This window comes from Pelmatolapia mariae, linkage group LG13 (genome assembly GCF_036321145.2).
Source record: "Pelmatolapia mariae isolate MD_Pm_ZW linkage group LG13, Pm_UMD_F_2, whole genome shotgun sequence".
Taxonomy (NCBI): Eukaryota; Metazoa; Chordata; class Actinopteri; order Cichliformes; family Cichlidae; genus Pelmatolapia; species Pelmatolapia mariae.
In genome coordinates, this window is record NC_086238.1 from 13,597,336 (window position 1) to 13,624,144 (window position 26,809).

At 38.4% G+C, this 26,809-nt stretch overlaps 1 protein-coding gene across 4 annotated transcripts in view; it reads left to right on the forward strand.

The window, feature by feature from the left end:
- Positions 1 to 10,436: 10,436 nt before the first annotated feature.
- The window catches only part of adgrb3 (adhesion G protein-coupled receptor B3), a 115,147-nt gene continuing 98,774 nt past the window's right edge, over positions 10,437 to 26,809 (forward strand). For 3 of the 4 annotated variants that reach the window (XM_063492293.1, XM_063492295.1, XM_063492294.1), the window contains exons 1-2: positions 10,437 to 13,143; positions 14,858 to 15,626. In XM_063492293.1, coding sequence (XP_063348363.1) covers positions 14,873 to 15,626 — 754 coding nt within the window. In that variant the 5' untranslated portion in view covers positions 10,437 to 13,143; positions 14,858 to 14,872. The remainder of the gene's footprint in view (positions 13,144 to 14,857; positions 15,627 to 26,809) is intronic. The other variant, XM_063492296.1, reaches the window with a different exon arrangement.

The following is a 26,809-nucleotide window of genomic DNA, read 5'->3' on the forward strand; positions in this document are numbered from 1 at the left end:
AGACAGACCACATTATTCAGAATTGAACCAGTGAATGTCCAATAGATTTGAACGATGGAAACATCTGATCTGTAGTTTGCTCATTCACCAAACCTAGCCTTCGTGCATTGTTTACTACTTAACATAAAATCTGCAGATCACTTATAGCCGCGGTCTGTCTGCATTTCAGCCATGTCTCATGCGCCTCATTCAGCAAGGCAAAAACATAATCTGAGCATTAATCTTTATTATTCAGCAGAGCCTCTGCAGAATCGAAATCACCAACCATATATTCAAGGTCACGATACACACAAAAAAAGAAAGAAATGTGCGCAGATTAAGAAATCATATTGAATGCCCCAATGAAAATGTAAGTAGAATGCTTGCTATTGACTGAGTTACCTTTATTTTGCTCACTAAAACCATATTAAATACATATTTCATAACACATCCAAAGACACTAAAGGTATTCAGTTGAAAGATGCATTTCACATACTGTTAATATGAATGGGGTGATTAAGCATTCTGAGACTGTAGTTTTTAGAGACATTACAGGTCAGTACTGACCACATACAGCATACATATTGAATTTATCAGAGTCAAATTAGAATTTAAGCTCTTGTTGTCTCTTTAACAGGAGACAATTCTTTTTTTCTTCTTCTTATTTTAGTCATTTTGTATGAAACACTATATGAAACCATACACCCTTTTAAAAATAACTATGGATAACTCATATTTTGTGTCTACCTAGTAAGCCAACATGAAAAGCAACATGTTTTTGGTATCACTGTAGCAGACAAAGACTCTTTTGCTTTGTTTGGGTTTTCATTCTGGATCCTATGATGAAAGAGCTTATCTAAGCAATACTTTCAGACTTGATTAACAGTATAGCAATAGTCCATGTAAAACATAATCAGTGTTTGTGTCATTACTGTGAAAGGGAATAATTTATACATTATTTGTTACTTTTTACAAAATTGTAATGGATTATGGTTTCCTCCTGGTAAAAAGTAAATCATTACAATAATCGTTACATTACTTTAGTCCCATTTAACAATATAAATCTAAAAAGTCATTGTTTTAAAAAGGAGTGCACAAGATCTTTCATCTAGGGTTTGAGTTTTGACACAAAATCGGCTCATCGGTGCCTTTGTTATCTGCTGAAAATCAAGATTTTGGTTTTCTGCTGCTGTCCTTGCAAATGTTTTGCAAAAAGTTGATGTCATGTTAGCAGCAGTGGAAAGCTGTTTCTGGAGCCACCATATTCCTGTCCTTTCATGCAATGCAAATTAAAGTAATGTCTAGGTCATCATTCCTCAGCAGTTGTAGAAAACTCTTTTTCCCTTTCCTCCACACAAACCCAAGTCAGCTGATTAGCACAAACACAAGTCCACAGGAAAAAGATTTTTTTTTCTATCAACCCAATGTCCAGAGATGCATGAATAACTTATGTAGTGCAGGGAACAACATATTTATTTGGTTAGTGTTTGTAAAGTGATTATTAAATGTATTATTTAGAGCAATGTGTTATATTGCATTGCTACAGGAAAATATAATGTGATTACAGTACAGTTATTTTACACCAAACAGTGAATATATGAAATTAGAGGTGCAACTGGATGAACACAGAACATTCACCTAAGAGAGCAGGGTTTGAATCCTACTGTATGTAAAGCGAAAAGCCAGAATCCTGATCCTTAGTGATCATAAAACACATGCTTATACTCATTTAGTTTGAAGGGCTTAGAATGCAGAAGGGAACTTCTCTCTTTTTTCAGATTCTGCCATTTGTTTTCCTAGATTTCTGCCTACAGCAGCTTATATGCTAACTGGCTTGGAATAGCACTTACTGTAATATGGTAAATAAGAATGTAAACAAACCAGAGGGTTTTTTTAAACGCAATACACTGGGTTAAGTTATCTTTTGTAAAATGACAGGCTTTAAAAAAACAACCAGCTTAGGTAGCTATCTTTGAAAGAGAGATGTTTGCATAAATGAGATTGGTCGAAGTCCTAATGAACAAAATTCTTTGCAAGTGACTAGATGAACCAAGTATTTTTTTTATCATACCTGAATATTTCCTGTAGTTGTGACTTTATTACCCAGTAGTCTCTACAATAAGTTGACTGGACCAAATCAACTGTGGGTCTCCTACAAGTGCATAACTTGAAGCGTAGAAAGAATTGTCTCATAAATGGGATCTTGTGGATGTCATGAGAATCCAGCTGCCCTACAAGTGTTTGGAATCAAACTGAGCTGTAGTATGCTGACTTTACCATATACACTATATTGAGATTTTCAATTTAGATGTTGAAATGTTTATAAATACAACTTATTAAACTATCTCCCCCAGTGAAGACAGGGTAGGACAGGATGTCGCTAATCAGGCTTTTTTCAGAGTTTAGTAAGATAATTGTGCACATTTACGTCTGGAGCACAACAGTGGTAATTTTATCATGATTAATGGACATGATGGTAGGTATTATCAGGATCTAACAGCAAATGAATTGAACCTTTATGTACAGGTGAGCCAACACACAGAGTTACAGTTCATAATTAAATAATTTCTGACAAAATGGCCATCCACTGCTCTTTTGCTCCATCACAACTGTCAGTACATCTCTTTTTTTAATTGTACATAAAAATAAGGTCCAGTTACACACATCTACTAAGCTGTATATTGATGCATTCCCATAACAACACATAGACTATAGCCTACCAATAGAGACCATGTAGTAGTGAAAAGACTCTTACCTCAAATATTACGCATCAGTTGATGTAGGTCTGCTGTCTAATCATATCTGTCTCTCTCCATCACCGCCATGGGCATGTCAGAATGAAGTCACGAGGAACATTATTGTAAGAGTGACCTATGCCTCAGTGACTAAATGCCATTACCAACAGAGCAACAACAGCATTGCACAGGCTATGACTGAAATTGTCTTATTTGGCTTACTGCCACAATAACAAAATAGTGGGTCACAGATTTGGCTTGAAGCAGCATTTACAAAGGAAGATGCACCAGTGTCAATATATCTCCAATTACTAGTCCAAATAAAAGTTGGGACCGATGAGGATATGCCCTCAGCTGCCTCAACCCACAAATCATTTTCCAGGCCAAATTTTCAATTTCTGAATCTAGCAGACATACTGTTGTGGCAATGGCTGGAGAAAAGGAATGAGGTGCCACATCTTCCTGTGATTACAAAGAAATATGATAATCATGTTAATTAAAGGTTTGTAAATAAGAAAATATTAACACAAAAACTGAAGTGTAATCAGTCTGCGCTGAGAAATATTAAGATAAATGGGAAACCACATTTCTTGAGACTTATGAATTATTGTAAAATCTCATACATGACAAAAATGAATTTGCATGTGTTCATCATAGATTTCGACACAAATCATGATTAACAGTGCCAGAAAATGTACTAATTTATGTGGAAAAAAATTATCTGTATTTTTTTTATGCTACTGAAGTTCTATTGAAGTGTGGGCATGCTCTCAGGTAAGGAAGCTTATACTGTTAATTAAAATATACACACAAGCATTCCAGTCTAACCAAATTGGGGTTGTCCTGTCGGCAGCAAACGTGAAATGCTTGAAAAGTTTCTTATCAGTTCACTTGAGCAAAAGAATTTCACTCTCCATTGTCTGCCAGAGAGGCTAATTATTTTATCACCAAAATTTTAATTAGCTGAATCTCAGCGTTGTCCATGGAGCTACAAAGCTTGATAGAGCCAACAGTGTGAGTGTGTGTGTGTGTGTGTGTGTGAGGCTTTTCATATAAAAAAACTATGCTTCTGTTGGAAGAGTAAAGGATGAATAAGAAAATGTTCCTTACGCTGCTTTAAAAAAATGTCTGAATGACAATCTGAAATGCATTCAGTACAGATTTTGGGAATGCCCATATTAATGTCGAGCCGATATCACAAGGCAGACCTCTCTGATTCTAGTTTCTACAAACAGTAGCATCAGAGAAAGTGATGAAAGGCTTGTGCAAACATACCAGGATTATCAATAAATTAAACTACTCCAGATCTGCTTGCACAATGCCTGAGATCTGAATTTTACAGCCGTAAAGCGGAATTGAGGGGGTTAAACATGACAGAGACTGAATTTAGTTCATGGCTCATGATTAATTACTGCAACTACAGAATAGAGAACTCAGCGGTGTTAACAGTGTATAACACCAATAGCAAAATTATGGGCTTAACTCACATTTTAGTCTGTTATTAATGACTAAGCAGCTCTTTTCCAAGCAACTCCAAGACTGTCAGTTATTTCTATCCCACCCCTCTCATTTGCTCGCTGCATTGAGTAAAACAAATTACAGACAGGAAAATTAAAATGTGGCAGGCGATTTGTCGTAAAGATAGTTTGTTATTGCGTCCATTGAGAATTGATAATTGCCAAGGTGACCCGCGATCTCCTTTATTAACAAGGACAAATCTCTCTATGCTGACTGTTCAGGGGATATTTGAAAAGCCCTTTGCTAGCATGAATGACTTGCTTTTTTTGTGTGGAATGAGTTAAAGTGATACGCATCAGTCTATCTATCTTTTATTTTATATATTTATAGACTAAGACATGAAAAAAAATGGTTAAATTATTATGTGATCATTAGTTTTTTCAAAATTCAAATTTTATATTTATACACATACACACAATCGAACATATAACAAGACATTACACTGGCTGTTTTACTTATAAAACATAACGTGGAACTGCAAGGCAAGAGAAAAGATCTAAGAACTGGTAAGATGAAGCACTGGGCACCAAATCATTAAGTTTGGCTTCCAACCTGCTGTTTAAGATGATGTTTTTAAGTCAGGAGTAGTTGTCAATCCACAGTGTGGGGGTATGGAATATTTACATAGCCAGAGAAGGGGGTTTGTGGGAGTCTAAGGCCTAGTTGGAACCACATTCAAAGAAAATGGATAAAGGCCCTGAGGATTCATGCAGTGCTGCATTGTCTCTGACGGGGGAAAAAAAAAAACAGGAACACTGCTGGGGAAAAATACCTTGATTTAAAATTCAGTTCCAAACCCAGGCATGGAAAGGCAAATAGAGGTGCGAGTGGAATGTAAAGCAGAGCTGTATGCACCAGACTGCCATAGTTTAGGTCACACATGCATGACAGGCTCTACATATTTTTTTTTTCCTGAATATTAAACTCCAGCAATAGAAATAGTGCCTGTTGATTCTTTTCCAGACAAGAGTGCCCTGCAATCATCTACAAAGCTCATATACATTTTTTAACACTTTATTTCTAATTATTTAATAATAATTCCAAATTATGCATGGTTTAAAGGAGGAACAGTTTTAATATATTTTTTTAGCTCCTTTTTTGTTAACAGGTAACTGTGTACCTGTGAGATTTGGTCTGGTTTGGTGGAGAGCAGTGTCATTTATCTGAAAAAGAAAATTCCTTTGACTGGAAAGCAGAATAGTATATTCAACATCAAAAAAACCCTAGCAGAGAAAGTAATCAAAGATGCTGGAAAAAAAATAGACTAGTCATCCAGGGAATTATACAATACTCTTGATGTATGATTACCTTTTTTTGTGGTTGCTTGAGATAGAAGCCGCTGATGATACAAAAGATTAGCTTTTAAAAGTCACAATAAAATGGGAAAATTAGAAAAAGTTTTTATACCTAGTTCATAATTGTCTAAAATACAGTGTGTGCATTTCAACAATAAATACCATAAATATGATCAAAATGGTCTAAATCCCATTACTCAATAGTCTGGTGTTTATATATCAAAATTACACACAATTAGACCATTACCGGTTCCTGAACCCATCCATTTTTGCTCAGCCCTCCCATCATATTAAACCTGCAATTTTCAGAGTGGAAATGTAGCATGTTTGTGCTGGTGGCTATAGTGGATTTGTTTTTAAGAAACAAGCAATATCCATTACAATGTTTTTCTGGGCACACTTTAGGCCCCTTAGTACCATCTGGGGATCCTTTACCATGCCAGTCCTTTAAGGGCCACAGTGTATGGATTTTCTGATGCTGATTCCAGCAGGACATTATGTCTTGTCACAAAGCTCAAATGACCTCAAACTGGTTTCTTCAACACTGTAATCAAATTGCTTACAAGGTTACCAGATCTCAATTCAATAGAGCACATTTGGATGTGGGGGAATGATCATCTCATCATAGATATGCAGCAGACAAACCTTCAGCAGCTGTACTACGCTATCATGTCAATGTGGCCCAAACTCTCTGGGGAATGTTTTCAGCACTGTGTTGAATCTGTGTCAGAAATATGTAATGCAGTTGAGTAAGGAGAGTTCCGTTTGAAGAACTGAACATGATTTATTGAGATAGAGAAATTAATCAGTGTATTTTTCAATAAGACTCCCGTGGCCCATCATGGCAGAACATAATCCCAGTGGTAATGGGATTTAGAACAGGACCCCTTTGGAGCCTAGATACCAGTGGTGACGACGAAGACTGAGACTTGGATGGAGCTCTTAGTGACTTGAGTGAGGTGGAGATAGGGAGGAGGAGGGTTGCACGAAAGAGTCTGAAAGGGAGAATGATGGAGAGCCCAGATTTAAACCACACAAAGGCACGGCTGATTGGCTCAAAGAAGGCTGGCAAGAAGATGATTGGACTAGAGTAATGATGCCAGTATTAAGACTGACAGCGTGGGAAACTGGTAGCGATGTAAAGAACAGACAAGCAGCTGAACACCCAGGAAAGCAAGCGGATGAGTGATTATAGATCTTCCTTATTGAACTTAAGCATAAGCTTCATTTCTGAAGGCAAAAGCAGGCCCAATATACAGTAGTACCAGTAAGGTGTACCTAATAAAGTGTCCAGTAACTGTATTAAAACACAGTGTTTTTGACCATCAACTAATAATCACACAACACACACTAATCCTGAAAGTCTAGCATTTCAAATGGACCAGCAGCTTTAAAAAACACTTAAAAAATCCCCAAACGTTACCCATGTAGTACTGTTTACTCCTCACAGCACTCATACAGTAACTTTGTTTCTTTGATTTCCACTACCTACAAAAATAACTGTTTGTTATCAATGGTACATTCAATAATTCTGATCATGTTCAAGGTTCAGTTATGCTTTCAGGGCTTTTAGCTGAAAACAAGCAGCAGTAAGGGTTAAAAGCATGGGAGTCATTCCTGCTAAAAGATGAGATCATATCACTCCTATAAAGCATTTTTACTCTGCTGACTGACTTTTAGATCTCCCGGATTTCTGTGAAGACAGCCTGGAAACACCATAGGAGGCAGACCTTGGCCTAATGTCTCTGAGCAGAGACATTTCAAGACTTTGTTCTTACCCTGGATGGTATCAGAGTGCACTATGTCAGTACACCATAGAGTTCACCTCATTAATCACGCAAGGTTATTCTAAAGTGAGGTTTTAAGTTGGGAGAGCATGTCTCTGCAAATAAGGTAGTAAAGAGTCTGTGAAAAACATCAGAAATACATTTTCCGTTGTAAAAGTAATGAAGAATATTTAAACTTTAATGTTTGAAGCCTGTTAAATGTTTTACACACATTAAAATTTTGATGGAAGTGGACCTCTGATACCTTCCTTTGTTGATTCCGTGTTTAAAAGATAATTTCCTCATGACAAATTTTAGATGATAAAGAATTAATTCTGTCGCTCTTTGTTTCTTTAGGAACTCAACGAGGGAACTTCTCGCTGCATATTGCAATAAATGCAAATATGAGTGGTGTTATTTACACTGTTGCCTGTGTTTGTGAGGAAAACATGGATTAAGGGAGAAAAAAACATAAAACGATATAATGGCATTGTTTTTCACAGCACTGTGTTTGTGAAAACACAACATTTTTTAACGGCATCAAAAATTAAATTAGCACACTAGCAAACTAAATGTGGTTAATAATGCATTGTTATTGACTAGCAAAGATCATGTGTGCTCAGGAGTCAAAGGGCCTTTTCATGGGGGACTTTATTTTAATACACTGATTGCAAGCGACTGTGCGGTCTTAAAAATGCTCTAACTATGCATCTTTTTTGACAGGCATTGATTAGCTCATATGGTTAACATACATTTCCCTTTGCGCCCACTTGAAGTGTTTATCATTGCCATACAAGAAGTGTAAGAACTGCCCTCAGCACTTAACCCCATCCAGACTCCAGCACTCTGCAATTTCTGCACCAGTTTTTAATTAAACATGAAGAAAAATGGAAAAACAGCCCTTGAAGGGATGCACTCACACTTTAATTTGTTAATAGAGTTGTACATCATTAGGGTAATGATTGCACTGAACCATAAGACACAAGCCTGTATACACTGATAGTGACATCCAGTAGACATGATGCATAAAAAAGCAAAAAAAAAACCCAAACAACCAAAACCATTACCACTAGCATGAATCTGTAATGCAAATACAGCAGTTTATGAATGCATCAGGTGGTCACACATGAAATGTTTGTGGACGCTCACAATCTTACGGTATGTATAAATATGTTCACAGGAGTCATTGGCATGGCTGTGCCTCTTTGACCACACTCTTTGTGAGTTGAAGTTGCAAGAAAAAGAAAGCTTTTTCAAAGGTTCACAAGAAAAATTCGACAAGACTATGAGTCAACATGAATGCAGTCTGCTCACTGAGACTCTACAAAGAACAGCAGTGTTGAATGGAAATGTCATTTGCTTAGCAGGTATTTCATAAAAGACGAAAACAAAGCACTAGCAAGGCAGCATTTTGACACAATAATGCACCAAATTTTCTTGTCTTTTTCAACACTTTGGCAGAGGATAAATATTTGAGAGAAGCACAAAACCACCAGAAATTTTCCTTGTGGACATTCTGAGCATGTGTGCAAAATTTCATCCAGTAGTTGTTGAGCCATATGACTCAAAACCACAGATGTTAACCTCCCACTGGCATTAGAGGGAAAAGTCACAAGATCAACAACGTTCATTGCTTGGGGAGCTTTTATGCCTGGGTAAATTTAGATGCCAGTCTATTCAGTAGGTTTCAAGTTTTCACTTTGTAAGTGACCTGTGCATAATTCTAGATAAAAACTCACTTAAGCAATTAAAAATTTGCTAGAGGTCCTAATGGTCAGAGGAACTGGAAAGCCAAAATCATTCTCTGGAGGACAAGTAATGTCAGTACATTTCAATAGTTAAGATATTTCAGCCTGTGTTCAAGTGGTTATCCTCCTACCGCTCTCATATCCATGCTACTTTTGTGGCAAAAAAAAAAACAAACAAAACAAAAACAGAGTGACATCTTTGGTAACAGCAATCATTAAACCTAACTAGCTGTGTGTAACGGAGAAGATTAGCTGTAGCACTTCTGCATGGCAATTTGTGGAAGAAAATGTAGCAGTGCAGAAAACAGCAGTGGAAATAAAACAAAAGAAAATACTCCAGAATCTGACAGAAATGCACAACTTCTGTAATGACAAATGGTGTAATAGCTTCTTCCACAACAGCACAGGAGGACGCACAAAAGAACGGAGCACTTCAAGAAAAACTTCCCTCAGATATGCTCATTTGGGGTTTACCAATAAGTCATCCAGCTGAGATTCCTACAGGGAGGAGCCCATTATCACTGTGCAGACAGAAGTAACATATGGACTCCCTCGTCGTGATTGAGTTGAGCTGAAAGTCTGAATACATTTCACTGGTGTCTAGAGAATTCACCCTATATGCCTGCATATGTTTATGCACTGCACTATACTGTATGAATTGGTAGGTACACTGAAAACTGGAACCAAACATTTTTCTGTCGCTGATTCAATTTATATATATATTTGTATCCACTCACATGCTAATCATAAAAGTTGATTCACATCAATAAACTGATATTATCACATGATCAAAAGGCTAATGTTTATCACACTGCATTTTGCAACGGACATGAAATGAAATGCAGCCATAATATCAGAGATATACTGTTCGGCACACGCGCACGCACACAAGTGTTAGTGTAGATTTCAGTCACACAAACACACACACACACACACACACACAAACAGGAGCAGGTGATAATAGGGCTATTCTTTATGCGGGGTCATGAATAATTCAAATTCCATGTGCTCAAACAGACTCGAGTTGACTGAATAATATGACAGATTCCGCAACTGCTATTAGATGAAAAAAATATCACAAATGTTTTGGAGATTCTAGCAGAGGATAAACTGCTGTGCAACTACTACACTTGCTGAATGCAAATCCAAGACATTCAAAAAGAAAATTCAAGAAAAATTCAAGAAAATTCAAAGCTTCACATGTATATATATATATATATATATATATATATATGTATATGTATATATATATATATATGTATATATATATATATATATATATATATATATATATATATATATATATATATATATATATATATATATATATATATATATATATATATATATATATATATATGTACACACACACACATAAATTTTTTGTAATGAATGTCAAGATATCACATTGTCATTGTTATCACACAGTGCAGCACAACCTTTCACTCTTGATCTGACTGCTTACTTGGGCCACAATTTCTGGACTCACAATTCCTCATGAATGTAATCTTAAATGTAATAAATGTAATCTTTTCTTCTTGTTGCAGTGACAACAATGCAACCACACAGCATACCAGCTGGACTCTGGAAATGTCCTTGCAGAGGAGAGCGATGGCTGCATTCCTGCAGCTTGGCAATTGGCCTCCTCGTGAGTCAGTGGAGAGATACTTATTGTGTTTTCATTGTTCAATAAGGCTTTGCATGAATTTCTCCCACCTCTTGGCGTACTGAGCCAAAAGCTCCCTAAACACCCAAGTCTTCATTATGGCCGTGGAAAGTGGGCTGACTCGAGGTCACCCCTGATGTTCCACTGGCTGCCTGGGGAAGACTGGAATTAGAAAGCTTCCAGTCACAGGCCACAGAAACCAACAGGACTCCAAGCTCCTTTATAAGTTTGGCAACTGATTAACAATGTTGTAAACGCTGTGTGGGATAGGATGTTGGAGATACAAACAAGTTCTTTCAGATTCTCACAACGCTGCTGCTCTGTGTGGTTCTGTAGCATTCTTTTGGAAAGGCTGGCTTAGAAACACTTCAGATTGAAACTTCCTGGAAATAAATAAACAAAAAGCCTCTTCATGCAGCATCTGCTCAGATGGAACGCATTCAGTCAAGGCCTGAAAGAGATGGCCAGGCTAATGAGAGTTAACTATTCGCAGTAAAATGATTAGAGCAGCTGACCAAACTCTCCAAGAAAAAAGAAATCACAAAATAAAACTACACCAAACAGTTGTTTCTGTCTGGACTTACCAATTGAATGTCATCCTTTTTGAATATGCAAATAACCCAAATATGCAAATGAATTGAGCTCCAAGCTATGTGAAAGTCATGCACAATCATTTCTCCATCCATCCAAGCTCTACCCGCTTGTGTCCTGTGGAGAGTGGTGGTTGGCTGGAGCCTATCCCAGCTGGCATTGGGCGAGAGGCGGAGTAGACCCTGGACAACTATCCAGCCCGTGGCATGGCTAAAACAAAGACAGCCATTCCTTTACCATACATTTTCTTTTAAGCACATGATCAGGTCTGTGCTTAGCCTTTGTATGGGATGCTGATAAAGAAAAGTCACATATGAAAACAAAACCCCTCCTCCACCTTCATTTGGAGGGGCGGTGTGATCAGCAGGTGATTTGGATCACTCTGAAGCTCCCTATCCCCATTCCATTACAATTCCATTCTTCCCATGAATTCGGCCAGTGGGAGATGAAGACTATTGCAGAACCATTTGAGCCTCATTGTCAGCGGCCAGCTGATGAAGCCTGGAGCATTTAGTTCACTACTGATGATTGAATGAATGCACATTTAGACTGTAAGAAAAAAAAAAACGTTTGAAAGAGTTCAGGGAAAGCATTAAGGCGGTCTGTGCAAGCACTCCCCCGAGAAAGCAGAATATAGTGAAAGAAAAACAGCAGCTTTAAAGTTGCACCTGTAAGGTGAAGACACCCCGGAACAACTTTCCACAGACGGCACAAGTTGCCCCATAAGCATTTGTTCTTCCAGCAGCGCGAATTCGGGCGAGCAGGAGGACGTGCAGGGTGCTGCACATCGACAAACTGTGAAGAAATCAAAACAGCGGCTGTCACCCATCAGGAGAGAAGGGAAAATTACCAAACACACCAGCGAGCTCTCAAGTCCCACTGATAGAGCGCTCAAGTAGCATTTATGATCACGTTATTCTCACACCCTCCTCTTATCCAGAAAAAAAATGTAACAAAAAAAAAATCCGTGAAATATTCCTGATTGGAGAAGGGCGCAGCAGCAAAGCGCAGTATTGTCTGAAGCACAACTGAGAGGGTCCAGTTCAGGGGGGGAAACCCTTTTGACTCGAATTAAAGGGAGGCTGTATGAGGGGAAAAAGAGAGAGAAAAAAGAAGGAAAGAAAGAAGGAAAGAAAGAGGGGAGGAGGAGGAGGAGGGCAGGGAAGAAAGTGGTGGCGGTGCCAGACGCAGCGGCAGTAAGAAGCGTACGTACGTGCTTTATCTTAGCGGCTGAGTGTGACGTGATATTGCAGCCTGCTCCTGGAGCTCTGCAAGCACCAAGCAAAGCGCGTCTATTTCTCTCTGTGTTGTAACTCACTGACCCCCCAACATCTCACATCCACCCACTACGGATCTTTTTTTCTTTTTCTTTTCCCTATTCACCCCCTTTTTTGCGGAGAGGGGGGGTCGGTGCGCGACTTGATGGAGAAAACATTTCAGTGGGAAATAGAGACGTGGAGTCTGCCGAATTAATTTATGGTAAATACTGTAAGAATTGCTCTCGTCGTCACTCCAAGAATTTCTTCCCCTCTGTCTCTCCTGGTCTTTCTCCCTTCTTCTTCTTCTTCTTCTTCTTCTTCTCCTCTCTCTCTCTTTTTCTCGGTGGCTGTCGTGTGTTGTTGCGCTCCGTTTTGATGGGAAAAACCCAGAAGAAGGAGACGGGGGGATATGTGCGGGCAGACCGGAGTGTAACGCATTTTATTTTCGTCCATTGAACCATCTTGTTGCGCCGGACTTCTATTGTCGGGAATGGGGAGTATTGATTCACTGGAGGGCTGCAGAATTTATTTATAAAGGATGTGGTCAAGTATGTGGAAAAAATAGCCATAGCTTCCGCAGTGTAAGGTAAGATATTATTATTATTATTATTATTATTATTATTATTATTATTATTATTATTATTATTATTATTATTATTATTATGAGATGAAGGTCTTCGAGCAAGTGCAATGGCAATTTCCATATGTCATCTGTCAGTTAAAGTTTAGCCTCCCTCTCTCAAACATTTGCCCCGTATATTCATCACGATGGTTTTGGAGCGTTCATCCGCTCACATTAGTCCAGGGTGCTTAACAGAGGAATTTTAAGAGCTGATCTCTCTCTTAAGAGGCAAAAATCACTTTAAAGTGCCGAGCCTCGAAGTGACACTGCATGAGATGTAGCCCGTGGCCGACGTGTCTCTATATTCAGATTTCCTCTCGAGTCTAAATTGCTCTTAGAAGCCCGGCAATAAAATCAGCGTCTCTTGACCGATTTCTCGTCTCCAGAATACTGATTTTATTTTTCTCGTCTAGCCCTGGTCGTGAATCTTGTGGAAGGACGTGAAATCATGTGAATTTATCGCGGCAGAAAGCTGATCCAACTCAGCACCGCTTCCACAAATCCTTATATAACGCACATATAATTCTGGGGTAATGTGACGGGCGTGATTCACGATTCAAAGAGAAAGAAGTTGAAGACATATGCGCAAATGGATCTATTATGTGAAAACTGGTAGCCCATCTCTAGCCTACTTGCGATTTGAACGCCTACACAGACACACACGCAACACACAGTTCGAGACACACGCGCGCATACACAGACACACAGGCACACACATACACACACCCTCGCGCGCATTCTGCTGTGACACTGCTCACAGCTGCATTGCCTGTAGGATTAAAGCAATCAGGACATCGCATTGCATTCTCTCTCTCTCTCTCTCTCTCTCTCTCCCACACACACACACACACATGTAGATCCGCACACGCACACATGCAAGCTCAGACATACAACACACACACACACACACACACACACACACACACACACACACACACACACACACACACACACACACACACACTGTCTCTTTATCAAATTGCATTGTCAAATATGTCAAGCCCTGAAATTCAGAGACATGCAGGTGGTGTGGAAGAGGCGACAGCGCGCAGTGACCGAGCACACGCCAGGAAAAAAAACCCCAAATAAATAATAAAAAAAATATATAACGTCAGTTTGTCTTCCTCATATTATCTAACTGTCCTGTGAGCAAACATTCATAGAGAACATAGCTTCATGTGCAAAGATACTGGTTACTGCGTAAAATGAGCAGTTGCACATTTTCCACAACTCGCGTGTACTGCGCTGACTTACAAAGGCTGCCACTTTCGCCGTTTCTTCCTTTTTGTCGCCAGATTTTCTAAATAGCTACATTTGTATATCTCCGGGGATTGTGCCGTACCGAATACGACCCAATTAATAACGTCTAAATGACTCACATTATTGCACCCACCTCCCTAAATAAAAATAAATAAATAAATAATAGCCGAAGCAACCACAAGGTGGCAATGTTTGCACAAAGTATAGTGATGAAGGATGGAGATGCAAAACACATGTTGCTGGGGTTTACCTGTGTGTCTTTTTGCCCCCCCCCCCCCCCCCCCCCCTTCTTATCATGACAGGATGTAATAAGAACTATGTAAGCTCGTTAGTCAGACTTGGTAGTGATAATCTATCATGTGTTTGTGTGCCCTGCTTTAACACCCCTTTGTGTAATCCTCTTCATCTCTCCCTGCAGGCCAAATGACATAGGATGAAGGCTGTTCGAAACCTGTTGATTTATATATTTTCCACCTATCTTCTGGTTATGTTTGGATTAACTGGTGCCCAAGATTATTGGTGTTCCACTCTGGTCAAGGGGGTCATTTATGGATCATATTCAGTGACTGAAATGTTTCCCAAGAACTATACAAACTGTACATGGACGCTGGAGAACCCTGACCCTACCAAATACAGCATCTACCTGAAGCTATACAAGCGAGACTTGAGCTGCTCTGAATACTCTTTGCTTGCTTATCAGTTTGACCATTACTCACATGAAAAGATCAATGAACTGCTGAGAGTCAACGAGTCTATAGTGTATTTGTGCGATTCAAAGAATATTTACGTATTTTTACTGTATGACAAGAATTTTGTTCAGCTACGGAGAGTTTTCCCTTATGATTACAATGGATTGACGCCACAGAAGCTGGATGAGGAGGAGAAGTCTATTGTGGAGTTTCTAGTGTTGAACAAGGCCAGCCCTAGCCAATTTGGATGTCAAGTGCTTTGTACATGGCTGGAAAACTGCCTGAAATTAGAAAAAGGGACAGTGGAGACATGTGGGATTGTGTACACGAAATGCACATGTCCTCAGCATTTAGGCGATGGAGAATCAGAGAGCATGCTCATGCTCAACAACGTGGTTTTACCCTTGAATCCACAAACGGAGGGTTGCTTGTCACCCCAACTACAAGCCGGGCAGATCTGCAATCTGACCGCAGAAGTTAAACGGCCTCCTAAAGAAGGTGAGTATCCTGTCATCTTTCTTCTTTATGCTGAAATAGTTGTAGATGGAATTAAGTATGCATAGAGAAGATAGCAATCATGTCAAATAAATGTGCACGTCAGTCACTCCTACCTCTGCCCTAATTGCATGTTTGAAGTGTGATGGCCCATGAAACAAAGAGCACACATAGATATATCTAGTGTAGTTGGCTCAGAAATGAGTCAACTTCAAGATGAAAATAAAAGAAGAAGATGAAGGAATAAAAGGGGAAAAAAGCTGCCGGGGGAGTTGGGTGTAGTAAAGACCACACCAGCACAAACCAAACCATCTAAAAAGGGGGTCTTTCATTTGGTTGGACTGAATTCAAAATGCACTATCATTGCTGTGAATTTTAAAATGGCTGTTTTTGTACACATAAGCAGAGTTAAAATGGCTGCAAATCCAAAGATAATTTTTTTGTGTGTATATACATTTATGTCAGTGTCATCCATACAAAGACCAGCAGCAGTCAATACGGACACATCCTTCATTTTTATTGGCATGCAACCTGTATGGCAAATGGAACGATTGGGATCATAGATGCAGCAGTGTCCAATTGGAACACAATGCTCAAGCAATGCAACACATAAAGCTTGTGGATGAGACGTAAGAGTTTAGGATTGTTTAGCTTTGCAGAAAATACGGGAATGTATTTAGGTTATTTAATTTAAAAAATAGCTTTTTCTTATTTTCTTTCAAAGCTGTTCTAGAGGGATGCTACTTTTGCAGTGCTGCCATAGAGCAATGCAACGTGTTTTCACTGTTTGTTGGAACTGAGCAATAACAATATACAGAGGAAAGACGGCATTTTCAGTTGACATGTAATTCACTAATGTGCATACATGCATCAAGCACCCATGCATGCACAAACCACCTATTCATCCACACACATTGAAAAGTAGATAAGCGAATTATTATTTATGATAAGGGCTGTTATTTCTCTGTGTATTCGTGTTATCACTTAGTAGGGGGAGTTTTTCTTTTTTCTTTTGTTGTTGTGTTTTTTTTCTCACATACTGCAAAGAAAGCCATTCTCACATAGCTGCTTGCATTTTAACAGATAGCAGAGAACCGTCCCACCTTGAGGAATACACTACATACTTCAGGGAAGGGAGGGGTGTTCATCAAGGCACAATGAACCAAAAATAATGAATCAACCTTTTTTGGGGGGGGAGGTGGGGAAATAATGATTGCAGGAATGTTATGGAGCTAGTTCCCTGTGGCACTTACCAAAGTAACAGTTGCTATAATAACACCCTGGATAACAGGTGGCAGTTATCTTATCACAAAGAAGAGATAAATATTGATTGCAGTAGTTCAGCTGTTCAGTTGACTGGAGATGAGCGCTGCTATGTGCCACGTCACATTTCCAGGCACGTTTTTCAAACGCACATATGTGGAATTTCTTTATCGTAAGATGCATCAGCACCACAGTGTTCAAGATATGTATATGGCTTTCGTAAGAATTACTCTCGCTCTAGATTTCCATGTGATTTTTAAGGTGGCTAACCTCCGTCAAGTTGGAGGACAAACCCATTTCGAGAATTGTTCAGCTACTGCTTCTCTAGAGCCCTTAAGCCATAATGCATACACCATCTGAAGAAAATTACCATTACAATCCAGCCCCCCACACACACAGTCAAATAGCATGTGGAGTAACAACAGTAAGTATGACTCAGCTGTGTATTTTGTCAGGTAATTTCATCATTTAGTAAATCTTACATTTGTGTCATAAATATTACCGGGAAGCATTATGCTTCTTTTCACAGAAAATTCCCTGCTCTAAAATAACATTTGACATTTTTCTATCAGCATGTTAATAACAGCTTAAGAGCACAGATTATTTTTTTTCTCTCTCTCTCAGAAGATTTTCCACAAGCTTCTATTTATAGGGTTGGTTGATGGGAGGTTTGAATAAATCCGTTTTCATCTGGATAACGGGGAGATCACCACTGGGTTTTAAAAGAGCACTGCGTCTCCTGTGGCATCGTGGTGACAGAGTGGGTATTCCTGATGAAGAATAAAGCATTACAAACAGTCGACAAGAGCTCTATTTGATAAAATCATGTGTCTTTGATCTTTAGTTCCTGGTAGCGGGTGGCTTCGGAGCACATCAAAGAAAAGCAGGGCCGGAGGTTGTGTACTCCAGCCATGCCACAGAAATACCCCACTGGCGTTTTGCACAGACTGGGGGGTAACAGCAATTTGAAAGTTGATGCTCTTGATTATTTAAGGTGATTATTCAGGGGAAAAAAAGCAAATCCCATTCGGTGACATTTTGAAAGCCCCGGCAATAACAATGAAATCCAGATGTACTACTCTGATGACTCATTTATGCAGTTTTATTTTTATCACATTCTCCCGTTGCATGAATAAAAGTTGTAAAAGGCAGCACAGTGGTGCAGTAGCACTCACAGCATGACAGATTTCATTTTGGGGTCTGTTTTTTTTTTTTTTTTGTGGGATTCCTAACACCTTCCACACAATCAAAATTAAGTCGGCTCAAGGCTCCGAGTTGCTCATAGGTGAATAAGCAACTGACTGTGTTCCCTCTTTGTGATTTCCTGGATGTTTTTTTTTTCCGTTATCAGCCCAATGAATAGTCGAGAGTGACTCCAGCTAATGTGACTCTGAATTTCAGAGCACACAAATATAAAACTGCTTTAAGTAAAACCTTGGCAGAAAATGTCTCACACCTTCTATTCTGTCACAAATTTAAAGCATGTGCAAAAAGAGGCTTTCAGCAACCAGACAGCCAGAACAGCGCAACATTTTAAGACTATTTTCTTACCCAGGTTGTCGTCCCCCCCCCCCCGACTTTTCAGCCACGTTCTCTGCAAAAACTGGTACTTCCATGCAAGCGGCTCTGTTCAAAGAAACCAAGTTTCACTTGGCTTCACAAACGCGGTCACATGGCGTTGTCTTGTCTGATCTTTGGCTGAGGACAGATATATTATTCTCTTCCCTCATTTGGTTTAAAGTTGCCAGTTTTCAAGGGTCAGGGTCAAGGGGTGTCACTGTCTGAGAGGGATGTGCTTTGTCATGTTTATGTCAAAATGCCTCACTGTTACATGGAAACAAAACAACTCTACAAAAAACCCCTTTCTTCCTTAAATCACTGTCACTAAAACGCACTGTAGCGTTACACAGTCATCATTTAGAAATGAAAGGGGAAATCTGACTTTTCTCATCCAAACACGGTTTCGATTTGTCAGATAATCTGCCAGATATGTTAGTTCGTCTTACTCCTCTTGCCCTGCCTCCTTTTTCTGTGGCGTGATTGAATTTTAGGTAATAGCGAATAAATCTGACAAATGTGACTGTGGCAATAAGAAGCTTTATGCAGATAAGGGTTAATAATTAGTTTCAAACTTGATAATGCAACACAAAAAAATGAATCTCGTGTCGAAGATTTCGATTAATATTTAATGAGTCCACACAAACTAGGCCTTCAGATTCATTGCAATCACAATAAGTAGGTTAGAAATGTCTTGATTCTCTTTTTTTCAACATATGAACATTGAGTTGATTCTTTCATGCAATATACAATATGAATAAACTACATAAATCCTTTAGATGCGTTTTCAGGCTGCTCTTTACAAAGGATAATTTAAGTCGAAGGACAGGGGTTTTACATTTCAGAGGGAAAAAAAACTCTTTAAGACTATATACAAATGCTTATTTGATGATTACAACTTTTGATGACACAGGCCGCGTGCAATGTGGGAAATGGCAATAGGATTTATTGGCAAATGAAATGTGTGTGAAGCGTTATAACGCACTGTCACCCGCCAAAGTCCTGAGCACTGCAGCAGCTCAGCCTCGCTGGCTCACATAGTGAGGCCTTTTATTCACTTTGGATCTCAGTCAAGTCACTCAGTAGTCACACTGCATTATGCTCACCCCCATTGTTCAGTACACTTGGAGGCCATTTTAGTTCCAATTCAGTGAAGGAGAGAGCTCAGATCAACAGCACAGAATCTGTTTTTATCTGAGACATGCATTATTTGTCTCAAATATTTCATGTGCCAATTCCCCCTGAAATTCTGGGCTCAATTACTGCACCTTTTAGGATTTTTTCCGAGTTCCAGCCTGTGCCAGTTGTAATTTTTAGAAACTGTATTGTGTCCTTTTCTCTCTCTCGCTCTCTCTCTTTTTTTTTTTACATGTGTCTGCTGTTCCAATTCTTCAGCATCCCTCTTACTAATGTAGTTAAGTGGGCATAGAAATACTAAAAGAAAGTTGTCATGGATTGACAAGGTCAACACAAAAAGCGTGATAGACCGCAGGACCCTGAAGAATTACTATGAAAGAGCCAGCCATCTTCTTTGTCCATTAACTGTCTATTAAATTTTGCCTATTCAAAAAAGAAGAGATAATGCTGGGTGTGGAATGATTACATTTTATGCTCTAATCAGTTACACAGCTTTGGGTCAATTTCAGTCGGTTTTGTGAAACACACGGGAAACTAATAAAATGTGGTCAGACATTATACCCAAAATTACTTCAGGATCCACGAGTCTGGGATTCCCAGGCATAGATAATGGAGTTTGGAGGTGACTGAGCAGCTCCCCTCTGTGCGTGGCACTTAAATATACATATATAAACTTTACATTGCTTAAATCGTCCAGGTGGTGGCTACTTCCAGATATAAAAGTTCATGAGGCTCTATGGGGACTGTTAAGTCATTTTACACGATGGCAGAACCACAAAAACTGTTGTTACATCTAAAGGTCTTCTTAAACCACTCAAACCGTCACGCATGGATGCAAATGAGCTCTTTGGAAACACAAAAGTCTCTATTTTACATGGAGTACAATTTGATGATAAAGTATAAGGTCCAACATACGAGGCTGACCCTAATGTCATTGAGTGATAAATAATACCAAATAGCACAGTCATAATTACTTTATTAAGAGTATAAAAAACACATTTTTTCCATTCACTTCTTGCAATAGGAGATTCAAACATGATCCACACACGTTTTCACAGTTAACACACATAATTTAGCTGTAGAAGCTACTTTTGAGTTAATTAGCGCTAATGATTGTGCTTTCAATGAATCTTCCTGACAGTTTTCTTTATAACTGGAGCTACTTTATATTAACCATACGCTGTAGGCCGGGCTGAGATTCTAGATATGATAACCTGGCAGCGAGGTGGATGCAGACCAGCTGTGAATATTGTTGTTCATTTGACATGGATTGGTGATCTCAGTCTTGAGCTTCTTTTTCGGCAGCATGACAATTGGGAGTCAGACTGATAACTCCTCCTCTATATGCCCAGACTGTGCACTGCCAACTGCGGCAGAGTAAATTAAAGCTTTGTGTTGTCAAAACTGCTCTGACGTCAGGAAGCACTGCTATACAGTAAATCCAGGAAAACCTGAAATACAATTTAAAAAGTGAGGATATGATTTATTGCATTATGTCTAGAAAACATTACACAGCAAGAACATACCCTCATATACAAACCCCCCCCCCTCCCAAAAAAAAACCACACCGCAAATTATCTCATGATTAATATGTATTAATGTGTAACATGCAAAAAAAAAAAAAAAGCAAACAAACGAAAAAAAGGAAAAAAAAGCAAAGAAAAAAAAAGCAATAAAAAAAGCAAAAAAAAAATAGTAGTATAAAAAAAATGTGTAACATGTATGCATTAAAACTAAAATACAAGTAAAAGAATATTGCCTTTATGAGCTTTATAATATAATACATTATATTATTAGTTAATTTTGCAGCTGGTTGCACGCTGTTTCATTGTACAACTTGCTTTCTATATATATAGCTTGGTATTTTTGACAAATGGCGTTTTTATCTAAATACATCATATTTATTGGCTACATTTATATTTCTTCAAATGTAAAAAAAAGAAAGAAAATTCACAAAAAACTGAAATATAAAACCTGACAATATTTTCCTGTGAACTAAACTACTGAGTAGCAACAATTCAAAGTGCTTCAAAAAATCGCATGTAACATACAGTGTAACACATTACAAAATTACACTTGGAAGCTAAGTTCCTTAAATTTGTCCAAACAGGTCCAAATTGTGCATCTACCGAGGGTTAATCTCCAACCTCTTTGCAATATCATGTAAATGACAGCTTCCCCTTTTCAACTTTACAGCCAGCAATGGACACCACTGCAATTAAATTTGCGAGAAACAGTTGTTGCCTATAATAAAGCCATATTGCAGCAGGAATTGTAATCAGAGTAATGGCTCATGCAGTGTCGTAGCCTGTCTAATTCTCTAATGTTTGGCAGCCACACCCCCTCAAATCTGCAGTGTTTCACTAGCAAAATTCTGCATAAGAAATGAAGAAACGTGCATGTCTGATTTATTAGTGTGTGTATCCCACCTGTAAACTTGCTCCTTGCTATGAATTCCAAACGGTGGAACATTTGTGTGCTCGTATATCCACGCTGCACCAGCTCCCACAACTACTCATAAATTCTTCTTGAAATGTCACACATTTGCCTGTTTAGAATTCAAGTTCCCATTCAACTCTTTGAGCTTTCCTATTAAATAAAAATAACGCAAAGTAACAAATATAAACCTCAGCTACGTTGTAGGCTGTGAAAATGCTGAACTGAGGCTGGTTTGGTGCACCATTGACGTCACCACTTAAGCCAGACACCAATATTTCAGTTTCATGCTGTTCATGCTTCCATCAATTAGCATCATGTCCATCAATTTAAAAGTAAATGTTTTAAGTATTTATGCATAATTTAAGATGTGTGCTCTAAAATCACCGTATTGGAAACACTGAAGCAACAGCAAGTATCAGAGGTTTTCAGCTGTTAGAGTCTGTCACTGCAAAAGCCTGTGAAAAACTGAAATGCGTAGGTTTTAGGTAAGGCAAACTTCATCAAAGATCTTTTCAGTGTTCCACTCCAAAGAATTCATTTTAAATCCCATCTTGCAGTACACTGCTGTTGCATGACTTTTGCCACAGTGTGCGCATGGCTGAAGCTGATACAGCTCTTTGTCAAAGCCTCCAAACAGTAAGCTACTGCAGTTTTTCATCTCCACACAACACATATTTATCATGGAAACATTTCCATTTGTAATCAGGTCTTGCTTGACATCACAGTGTATCAAGTCTCTATTTTGCAATTTATGAGTAATAATAAGTGGACCAAAATCAAAGGACTACACACTATTATGATCTTCTTTCCTTTGAAAAGGCTTCTTTATGAATGCAAACATAGCAAGTAATGAATATCTGTAAAAGAGGACGTCTGTCTCGTGTTTCTGTGATATAAATAAGATTTGTTTATTGCCATCTTGTGTTTAATTCAGTACAATGATTCTGATTTCCTGCTATAGGAAAATAAAATATTCCTGTAGTCACTTTCAGTGGAGCAAAGGTAACGCTGTGTACTTGATTTTATTTTATGTAACTAGAACGCCGTGCAAAATGAAGGTTTGGTATCTTTGTCTCACAGCAAATTGGAGCAATTCAGTACATTGTAAAAACAAATTTGGACAACAGCAATTTGGATTATCATATGACAACTTAATTTAGACTGCTACAGAGCCTCGGCAACTGCCCTATTCATCTTTCTAAGAAAACATGAACAACATTCACATGAGTCTGTTGCGGCTTTGCCCTGCAGTTGTGAGGCGAGGGCATGTCTTTGAAGTTCTTATTGCAAGTAAACATTGTGAAATGTCTTAAACATTTTAAAAAAAACCAAATCATATTCTAACTTTTGTGTGGGCTGGCTTAATATGGTAAATTTTTATCAAGCCCTTGTTGTATGGTGCCAGAGATTTTAATGGGAATTATGCACTGCTTTCAGCCTCTCAGTTGCATGCTTCTGCATTTCAACCCAGTTAGTTTTGGCCTGTCACTGGATAGCTATTTCAGCCCACAGAGGAGAGGCATTTGCATAAACATCCACCCACAAAACCTGGCAAATGAGTCTGTCACTCAAAAACACTGTCTATGTGGTAAAGTGGAGGCAAAATCCAATTTTTTTCTCAAGGGGCTTCTTTAGCTGCTCTCACTGGCAGTCCCTCTGCAGGGTATGGCAAGTGTCCTCATGTAGCTGTAATGGATGCTGCTTTTAAACTTACACGGTATACTGTGATCTAGGGCAGCAAACACTGTACACTTAGACGCAGCATCACAACAATACAGTGTGTATTGCCATGTGTGCGATAATGTTGATAAAGCGGAAAATCTAACCTGAATGCAAGGACAAAATTCCTGCGTGCGGTTTGTTCATTTCTTCTATAGAAAGTTATGAACAAGGTTAATAAAATAATATGCATTACTAATAGTGAAAGTTTTAGACAAAGTATTTTTTGTCTGAAGAAGGTGACATTTTTCTTGCAATATATATTATATATATTTTGTATATTATTTTAGGAAAATTAACAGTTATTGGAGATGTATGTCAATGAGAATGAGAATAACTGAATGAATCCTTTTTAACCATGAACAATTTAGAGTACAGTGCCACAAGAAGTGAAAAAGAACTTCAGGGATGTCAAAACCTAAATTTTGATCATGTTCATTAGGCTATATAAAATATATTTATTTGGATTTATTTTCAAGTGGCAGCATGAATACTTGGCAGATTCAGGATGTGACATTTCAGTGATGGACATCAAAATAAGACAGCAGACATTTGCTTTCACTGACTGCATGTTTCCATGGAGCATTGTGGTAATTCAGTGCCACAGTGTAAGGAGCACTGTTATGTAACATACAAAGAGATTCAGAAATTATCACTCTCACTTTTGTCCAATTGTCAGCTTGTCCACAGTTCTCTGTCCTTCACAGCATGATAGAAACTGAATTGCAGTGATTCTCTTTATAGTCGATCATAACTTAATAATAGTAGCCGGCCATGCAAGTCATGTAAGTCAACAAAGTGACACATATTTTTGACATGATTTTGGCTTATCACACTTACAGCAAGTCACCTTGCTATTGGAATTCACCAGAAAATTATTAAGTGCCAATATTGGGGCAGGGATAGCTCAGTAGGTAGCGTCTATTTTTCCTTGAGTGACACTGGAATCAAGCTTTCCTTCCTTCAGACAATAACAAGCTTAAATAGAAGTAACTCCTAAGTCAGTGCCCATTGTTGTTTGGCTTATCGAGTTAGAAATATATGGACTTAATTTACAAGTCAGATTTAAACCACATCCATCCAGATCTGAGTAGAATTTCTGGACACTGTGCATGTCACAGCCTGCCTTTTTAAATCACATTTCAAACTATCCTTTTCACCACTGGCAACCAACATACAACACTGATGTCACATCCAGAGCAATGTTTTCTACAGTCATTGATCCAGAGCATGGTTAGCCTGCCAGCATTGCTGCACATCCTCAACTCATCTGTCACTGATGCTTTTTGGTGCAGTGGCAGAGTTCTGCATCACAATGGCACCACAGCAAGTGCACAGTAAAAAGGAAAAAAAAGAAGTTACATGGCAAAATGTCCTGCGGATTTGATCAGATTGTCACCTGTAGGTAATGATGCAATATTGCATCAGATGTTACTCTCAGCTATATATGTACACTCTGCAAGACCGCAATGATATCTTGCTTGTGTCAGGATTGTAAATGGTAAACTTGTCAGTCTGTCTTCCATTTAAAATCCTACACCGAGGCAGCTTGTGGGCTTCTTATCACATTTCAGCTGTGACTGTAAAAAGGTTGAGAAAACATCTACATTTGATATTAGTTTAATTAATTAGTTTATACTAGTTTATACTTTTAATTGTGATGCTAGCAATCAATGTTAAATCCTTAGAAATAGGGTCAAAAATATGATATTCCATATGATACACTGTCTTCGAACATTAGTAGAGACTGCTAAAAAACATGACGAGGGAAAATGGGGCTGAAGATCTTACTCTGGTATGCCTGTTAACATACCTGGACACTCCTAAGCTCTCACTATGACAACCAACATAGATGCCATGGAAAAGAAATGGCCTTAGAAGAACCATTCACTTCTAATAATATAAATAAACAAACAGTAAATAATAGCATGTGATGTGTGTATATATATGTGTGTGAAGTATTATATTGAATTATATCTATATATTATATATTTATTTCTTTTTCATACCAAATCTATCACTTCTAATCAGTCACAAATAGCACGGTGATTAGCCTTGGCTATAGACTGAAGAAGTTACACAAAACATATTTTTAGTTATCTAAAGGTCCAGAGAGAATATCTTTTGATTTTGCAACTGCCATAAATGCATTCTGCATCATCTGTGGACATCAGCGCCATAGCCTACAATAGCTTTAGGGGTTTTAAGCAATTTTGTTTTCTTTTTAATTAATTTTTTTAGGAAAACAAGTTTTGGATTGCTGCAGTGTCAAAGCTGTGCTAAAGCAGCTAACCTCAAGCCAACAATGGCAGTACTAACATGCTGATGTTTGGCAGATCCCTGCCTTAGGTTAGCATATTCACTAGCAGGCTAACATCTGGCTAAATTAAGTAAGGCACTGCTGACTCATGGTACACACACAATGCAATGTGTATAAGAGCTTTATAGGTTAAAAGACAGCCGAGAGATGGTTCCTTCTTAAAAAAAGAAGAAGAATATACCAGGTTTGCAGGTGGATGGGTGGTTGTGTTAGTATGATACTATGATGTAACTTTTAGGGAAAAAGCTTATGTCATGCTCAGGTAAAGCGAGGTGAGGTACTACCTAGAGAAAGCACAAAAATGATTCAAGTAATGAGTAATGAGCAGTTTCTTTGGGAGCTACTTATTTCAATTCCAAGAGATGTATGAATGAATCAGTACCTGCTTATCCATTAATAGAAAATCAGCTCAGTATTTTCCAGTTTGCTGTCCAATAATTACAGTACAAGATTCAGTCACTCCTCACCAACACCAATACTATTTAAACTGTTATTATTGATCGCTCTTTCCTAAGTAACCACTCACATTTTTATGTACTATATTGTTGAGCGTTATCACAGATTTCTGTTGTGGTTGAAGAAAATGAATGCCAACACAAATTTGTGCTCTCTGGTATCCGGGTTATTTGCACTGTTGTGTCATGAAAATATTACAAGTTTCCTGTTTTTGCCCATAAGCATAAACACAGGTTATTTTCACTTGCTTAAATAAATGACCCATGTTGTCAATTTCCCTTAGGAGGCTGCTGCT